Source organism: Perna viridis, chromosome 7 (genome assembly GCF_037379345.1).
Source record: "Perna viridis isolate PV_CMFRI_1.1 ecotype Kerala chromosome 7, ASM3737934v1, whole genome shotgun sequence".
NCBI lineage: Eukaryota > Metazoa > Mollusca > Bivalvia > Mytilida > Mytilidae > Perna > Perna viridis.
Window position 1 is genome coordinate 25,319,552 of NC_142451.1, and position 8,652 is coordinate 25,328,203.

General features: G+C 33.8%; 1 protein-coding gene across 1 annotated transcript in view; it reads right to left on the bottom strand.

Moving 5' to 3' along the window:
* Positions 1-7,689, bottom strand: part of LOC148611966 (uncharacterized) — a 68,748-nt gene extending 61,059 nt beyond the window's left edge. The window contains exon 1 of the mRNA XM_088593019.1: positions 7,208-7,689. Coding sequence (XP_088449145.1) covers positions 7,208-7,358 — 151 coding nt within the window. The 5' untranslated portion in view covers positions 7,359-7,689. The remainder of the gene's footprint in view (positions 1-7,207) is intronic.
* Positions 7,690-8,652: the final 963 nt, after the last annotated feature.

The following is an 8,652-nucleotide window of genomic DNA, read 5'->3' on the forward strand; positions in this document are numbered from 1 at the left end:
AAAAATAAATTTGTAATGATATTTATTTGTAAACCTCTATTTTCATATAAATTTATAATTAAAGTATCATGCACATAAAGTCTAATTACTGAATATTTATTTAAAAATTCCATGGATAAAAAGAATTTTATTTGCAATTATGGGAACCAAAAGAATTTTTCAATTATCTTAAAAAATGAAAAAGTTATGATGATTTAAAGTTGATGCCCCATGCCACTCAATGGATTTTTTGCCAACCAAAACCAAATCACAGGTAAGTGATGACATCAGGAAGAACTCTCCTATAGATTTATAATTAAAATATTGTGTACATAAAGTCTAATTACTGAATATTTATTCAAAAATTCCATGATTGAATTTAGAGCTCATTATGGACTCTTTTGGACAACATTGCGTAATATCTTGAAATTTAATTTTTAAAACCACAAATAAGTTCTGCTGCAGGGTGCTTTCATGGGTCATTTTGTACCTCATTATATCAGTATAGAAAATGATAGAGAAATTTGCTGATAATACTTTTTATTTAAAGTTCAGGTAAGGGCAGGATTTAAATAAGGAATACATTTTTTTTTTGCGTGGACCACTTTGGCCCCTCATAACTCGAAAACCTGAGTGATATCAGGAATCTGATTGAAAAACGCAAGCAGGAAAGAGAAATGATAAAAAAATTTTGAAAGTTTATTATTTAGAGTGTAGCCCCAATTTGGGAATCTAAAGACTGACAATGCTAAATGCTAATTAAACTCTATTAAATATTCTTCAAACAGAATTTCATTAAAAAAAATGAAAAAAAAAACAAAAACAAACAAAACAAAACAAATTTTAAAAAAAATGGTCAAAACAGATTGAGAACTTGAACTTATACTGACAGAGAAGTAAATCTAGGATTTATAGTAACACCTATTTTACCCCTTTATTTTGGGGTGTCTTCTCATTTACCCAACTTTTGAAAATTGCCTATTCCCAATTATCCAACTTCAGTTTGGGGTTAATTAAGGTATTGTTTATTTAACACTTAATAGGTGTCGTCAGAAAAAAAAAATGACAAGAAATAAGTTCCTGAATGTTGTTCCAACATACAATGTAATATGAAAATACGCTAAAATTGCTTAAAATTTCATACTTTTTGAGATTTTTAAAAGAAGAAAAAAATGAATAAAAACTAAGTATTTGATGAAAATTAAAGTGTAAAGCATTTATATAATATTTTATAAAAAGTGAATTAGTTGATATTATAAATCAGATAACTAATTTATTATAAAATAATGAATTGGGCCAAATTAAATATTTAATTATCTTTAGATAAAGTAAAGTTTATGTGAAAAGTTGTCACTTTCAATTATTTTTAATGATTCTGTGTATTAATCACACATAACAAATCTAAGCTTTCGTTACACTTCCTAATTTTCGTATTCAGCCATCCAAGCATACAAGCCAATATATTCAAGTGCTCAAAGTGTCATCCTATAGAACAGTGTTCAGTAAGCATACCTAAGCCTTCAATTTTGGTATATATAGGCCCTCAGTCAAAATTTTCATCAGTCAAAATGGCAAACGCGCAAGTCAGGCTTATTCTACATGCTCGTGGTCACTACCTAGCAGTTAGATACCTAGCTACAGATACATGGTGAATACCAGAAAACAGGGACGAGACGCTGAACTCATCTACTGGAAATGTACCAAAAAAGACTGTCAAGGCACATTCAACACCAGACAACTTTCACAGGAATCACATCCATCCACCCAACGCAATTTCGAACTAACACAGCAACCCGCCACCAGACAGAACATCAACTTGCAAGTTGATGGACAGATACTTTTGACAACTTTCGACACCTCATCCTCACAATTCCACTTCTGTCAACATATATGGAAAAAGGTACAGACTCTTGGCCTGACAGAGCAATATAAGAGAATATCCCGACCCTCTATCAACATGTACGACGAGCATCAGCACTTCCTTTTGTACCATCAGACCAAGTAGAAGACGTATGGTTCAATGCACTAGACGGCTATCAAAGAGACGATACAAAAGTGACCAGCTTCAACGACTACGTGACAGAACATTGGCTTGACAGAGAACCAGACCGTTGGAACCACCATTCGACCGAGAGACCCGGGACCACAAATCACCTTGAAGGATGGTATAAAAAAGGTCAACAAACCACTCATCCAAGCTCATCCAAACTTATACCTGATAATTAAGAAATTTCAGAACAGACAGGCTTTGACAGAGATCCGATTGATACAGTATGCTTTATGGGGTCATTGTTATTATGTGATATGATGCTTAATATTGTACAATAAACATAGGAATATTTTTTTTTTGTTCTTTTGAAGCCCAAAACATTCACCTCTTTCAAGATGATTGTGTTGCCTATGCGTTACAATCAGCGGTCCAACAAAAAAAAACCCAAAAAACAAAAAAACAAAAAAACAGGAAAAGTAAAATTTATCAATTGCGAATTCAACAAGGTATAATAACCTAGAGCAAAAAAACAGTATACAAAACGTGGTCAATATAAAAAATGAGACGGAACTTTACCAGGATCACAGTATTGGAGTTCCTGAACAAATGAAAAATATACAACTTTACCATAAAATGAATATACAAATAAAAAACAGCTTAATATCATCGTACAAAATTATTACTTTCATGCATTAAAAGTATCCCAAAAAATGAGAAAACAAAATAAAAAAAATTAAACAAAAATGGCTTCATGTATTAAAAACTATAGAAAATAATATCCTGAAAAATATCCAGGTTTTATTAAAGAGTAGTCATATTACAATAGCCATCTTACCCCAAGTTCTAATTAAGAATCCTTTGTTCTTAATTACCTTTGATCTCATTTATCCAGCTTTTATTTTTTACCTGTAGTACCTGAAATGTCCAAAAGTTGGATAAATGGGAATGAACCTATTTTGGCCCTTTTTTGCAGAACGCTAGGGATCCATTTTAAATAGCAAACTTTCTCTAGCAGCAAGTACTATACATATTAAAATTTCATGACATTGGAATCACTACAACTGACACGGATACGAAGAAAAATCAACAACAAAACGACACCAAAGACGACAATATCATGACCAAATACGACCGCAGGCGTATAAAAACAGTTTCAAAACTAAATTAATATTAAAGTTTTTTTTCATAAAAATAATTATGACTCAAGTAGGCAACAGTGACTACATAATTACTTAAAAATGTGACGAATTACATAAGAACAATCATGCTGATTTAACTTTAAATGCATCTCAAATCACGCTGGAAATCGGGACGAGTGCTTGTTATATCTTCCTCTTACCCACCCACCCATCCACCTACCCCCACCCCCCCCCAAAAAAAAACCCAAACAAACAAAAACAAAAACAAAAACAAAACAAAACAAAAACAAATACAAAAAAACAAAAACAAAAAACAAAAGAAAAAAAGAAAAACAAAAGGAAAACAAAACAATGCTATTGCATCGTGTGGTACAAAAACTAAAGGTATCCATACTTTTACTTAAGTTATTGCACGGACATTAGTAAAAAGCCTATTTCTGTCCCCTTTGTAACTAAAAAAAACGACCCAATCCTTTCTTTCGTGGTATATAATTCCATGGAGATTCCCTCTACTATTTGTCTGGACAACAAATGTTTACGACAACGACGACGGTGATGACAACACGATGTGTTTTGCGGTCGAAAATAGTGAACTTCACTGTCGACAATGAAAAGGGATTTTAAACATCACTTCTTGGTTAAGTTATCCCATGGCATCTCTGAAGTTGCAATTGCAAATTAATGATGTGTTTAATGAATTTACAAAATATTCTGTAGTTTGCAATATGTATTAAATATCTCAAAACTATAACTCGGCTTTAATAAAATGCGTCGCATGACCATCTTGAGGTCGAACCCTGAACAGTTGGGTCAAGTATGGACACAACATTTAAACTTGACACAGCTTTGAATTTTGATTACGATTAAATATGAAAATTGAACGTTTCTTAATGTAAATTCAAAACTAAATAACAGGTCATTCATTACATTCTTATATCGTACGTGCTACATTTCTATCTGATTACACGTAGATAAATGAACTAAGTTGTTGAACCCTCCAGAATTCACACAGAATTAACTAAGAACCACAGTATGAGTCGATTCATTGTAAAATTAGAACAGTCAATTAGAAGAGGACCTAACGTGCATTTTATTCGTTAATTATTTTCCAGTTGGAAAGGGCCTGGATCAACTTCCTCTGAATTCTATTCGTTAATTATTTTCCAGTTGGAAAGGGCCTGGATCAACTTCCTCTGAATTAGAACCACAAGTGGGGGCTATTTCAGAAACTTTTTATAAGTGTGAGAAATTCTAATATCTAATTCTACAGAAGGAAATGCTTAGTGGGGCACAGCCTGATACGCCCGCGTAAAGATCGAATACTGAACAATTGGGTCAAATATGGACATAGCATACAAGGGTGATACAGCTTTGAATTATAATTGTGATTTTGACACAGAATATTAAGGTTCTGACCAAAATGCGGTCAAATATACTTAACTCTATACCAGCTATAAAACTTATAAAAGGTTTCACACATGGACAGATAGATGCGTTTTCCCTATTTTGCTTCTGGAAGGAATGATGAATGAAAAACTGAGTGTGCATTCTCACATACCCCACGCCTCAAGATTGAAAAGAAGCCTTCTTAAGGTTGGAAATTTCAAAACGGATGCAAATTAAACAATTTAATTTCCTCAAGCTTTTACTGTATGAGAGAAGTTTCAGAAGACTTCAATTGGGAGAAGTTTCACCGAAAAAAATATTTCAAAAGTGTATTGCAGGAAACTTTATTTCCTATATATTGTGTCCTTTTCAGTAGTTCGGAAAGTGCTGCATTGATGTACGTTTAGTTAAAAGGGGCATAATCCTTACAATACGAGGGATAAAAATGTCCATGTAATTTTTACAGCTAGCTAAATGATAAGTTTCGTGAAATTTTGTGCAGTATATTTATATAGATCCGTGTTTTTTTACTCGAACTAATGTCTTGAAGCCAGAAAATTATGTTTTACTCTCTCACTCCTCATTCCTAATATATATATTCCTTGTTTTATAACATTGCAATTTTTCATTGCAGCTTATGTAATTTTCATAGTTTGTAATGTATGTTTTTTTCGATTGAAAAAAAAATCAGCGTTCGTCGAAAAGTTTTCATTCATTTCATCTGTACAACAAAAGTCATTTAAGGCAAATAACAGTCTAATTAAAATTCGACCTTGCGTTTTTTTTATTTTTATGTTCGGGGAAACAGATAATGTAATAATCGGAGGGGTTGATTTTAATCAGACTGAGGCATATGATATATAATTTTTCGATGAAGTTTGAGGACAGAAGTACCCAGTTTCCGTTTATTGATTTTAAGGGGTAGAATCGGGTACAATTATTTTCGTGGTAAAACACAACTTAGGAAAACTTTGTTGGAAGTCTCGCGTGCAAATTAATCTACCAACGTACTGAGAATACCATGTGTCCCTTTTTCCTTTTTTTTCATCTGTGTATTTTGTAGTTAAACCTAATTTCTCGCGAGTGTTTTCATAATTCGGTCATAACAAGTAAACTTTGTCACATAATACTCAAACAATCACCTCCATCACACTGTCAAGAAATAGAAATGATCGAGATAAGTTGGGTAATATATGCCGGCTTGATCGTGAACGGGGGTGTTAAGGATTGTAAAGAAGAAGAAGATGGTTTCATATTTCGACAATTTCAGCGCAAAACTTCTTCTGGTGCGTTATTTATTTGAAGAAACTTTTTTTTCATCTGATTCGAATTACTATAAAATGATCAATTTTAAATCCATCAGAATTAAAAGTTTCGAACAGTAATTCACAAAGGCAGATCAATTAGTGTTCAATTACATATCATCGTTCAGAACTTGATACGTCACAGCTATCGCCGATCGTTTAGTCATATCAGAACCAAGAAAAAATGTTAACACAAATGATGTTTCAAATTTGTTCCACGTATAACCACACACTCAGTGGTGACATCTAACACCAAGATCTAAAAGCTGACTCAGCAGTTATTAGAAAAATTTTAGAACCGCATGTGTATCTTGTTAACAATGATATACGTGTATTGAATCGTGAGAACCCGCTAAATTTACTGTAGACGTAACGTGGCATTTTGACTAACCACGACAGGTTTATAGATACTTGAAAAATAATCGCAGCAAGATGTATTACACAAGCGTTGCAGTGAAACACAAATAATATTAATGGGATTGTCACAAACCATGGGATCGTCTCGTTCTTGATCATTTATCAGTCTTTTTAACTGCGTTAATTAGACCGAAATATTAGAGCACTCAGGGTGACCAAATATTTCTCTTCGCCCTATTAACGTTTAAGTATTTATTTTCCACATACATCGAATCATTTTCTTTTCCTTAATGTAAAAGCATTATGCTCGGATCAGAATGATTCGTAGAGAAAAAAAATTCATATTTTAAAATTCTTCCAATCGCCTTTCCCCAAATCAAATTTACGTCCCCTAATGTTCCTTTTTTCACAAAATTTAAAAAAAAAATGCAAATTTAAAGGATCCTGTGCAGGCCACTTCCGTAGAACACGGACTATGAAAGTCTTAGTTAACGAGATGTTGGGACCTGTTGAAGTCTTCAAGACTGAAAAATTTTTCACTTTCATTTTCAAATAATTCCTGGGTATAGGTAGCTCATCGGACCTAACAGTCCTAATGACGAGAAATAGATTTTGAATGTACAATTCACGCGTTTCATTTTGCGGGAAAAAAACTATACGAAAGTCTGCTTTATTAAACTAGAAAAGAAACATAAAATTTAAGCCACACACACACACCAGTAAATCACATAATCAGTATAAGCGGAGCACACATGTCCACTGTGAAAAAAATATCAGAAATGCCACATCACCAAAACGCACGTGAGCGCTCATGCAAAAAAATCTATTATAAAATAGGTCAACGCTCTTCCAGATCTTGACCTATTTACCCACATCAATAAAATGAAAATCTAAAGTTTTTAGCTTATGACTTTGAACATAGGTAGCTAAAATAATTTTTTTTTGGAGAAAAGGAAACAAAATACATACCCCATATTTGGAGAAAAGAAAAGAAAATACATACCCCATATATATATATATAGGTCTCTGCTAATGTAAAACGTTAAACTTACCAGACGGAAATGGCACCACGGCTCCAAATACAGAGGGAATAATAAATAAAAAAGACACCAAAACTAGTTCCATGGTGGATGAAAATATCAATGAATTACGCTTACGATTTGAATAAGCGGATGAACTAAAGAACTGGAAAGATATTTGCATAGTCCGGTCCGTTTTCCCACGGTTATCAGGAACGAACAATTCGAGTTTTCTTCTATTTAAACCATCGCAAACCGCTATCCCTGCACTCTTTACACAGTTAAACCTTTTCCTTTCCCTTGTCCGTCTGCTTGTCCCTTTTTCGAGCAACTAGCCAATCTCTTCTCCTGAGATTTAAGGGCAGGAGCGAGCTAGCAGTAGTGCTTCAAAATGGCGGAAAGATTTCACTCGCAGACTACTTGACACGTTTAAAATTTTTTGATGACGTAGCTCTCTGCAACTTTTAGTAAGTTAGAGGAAGGCATGAATTAGGTAGCAGTGCTGATAAAACACTACCGTCTGCTAAAGCTTAATCGAACTTTGACCCCTCACCGTACGGTTTTGCAGACACCGTGAAGTATCGTTTTTCTTGTGTTCTTTACTTCAGTAAAACATCTTTATTATTATCCTGTTTTCCGCAAGAGTTGAATTTCTTAATCATGCTGATGTAGACATTCAATGTGAATTTCTTCAGCCTCTAGCACGTGTACATTTTTTTCGGAAGAATTTAAATCTTTTTCGAGAACACAAGTTCGGACGGGTAGAATGTAAGCAGAATATACTTTTGTCGTTTTTCGTATTTTTTTTTAACTTTTAAGAACTTACTCATGTTACAATAATATGCTTTACACGTTAATGGAAGAATAAAATGTAATCAGTGAGTGTCTTCTGATTGTAGTTGTTTTTTGGGTTTTTTTGTCGTCTTTTTTTATTCAACCTTACTCAGAGCTGAAGAGGTAGTCCCAGTTCATTTTGGAGGCTAGGAAAAACTTTTTTTTTGCTGAATTACTTAAGCATGATCTCTTTGATCCCTATGCACAGGGGCTTGTCCCTACTACCGACTACGCAGCCCTACCAGTAACTAGTAGGGTTGCAGTATGGGATCAAGCCCCTAGCTGTGCACTCTATGTACATTGTTTCCGGGCTTTGATACTACCAATAAATGAAAACCTTTAAAAAACAAAGTTACGTGTTTTGAGTAACTATCAAGTGTACACTCCGTTCTTAAAAAATCGGAAACTCAAGTAGATCTAAGGATTCCGGTTGATCCCTCCGAACGTACGGAGGAAAAGAAGGGCGGGAGTGCACATTCCACAGCTGTGCTACACAAAAACTAGTGATCTAATCTAGAACAGATTTTCTTACAATGTATATTTTAAAGAATTGCACACAGCATTCCATCCACTTAGCTTGTGTAACACTAGGAACTAAATTGACCAAGAATACAAAATAGGCTCCGTTGGGGAGCATGCTGCTA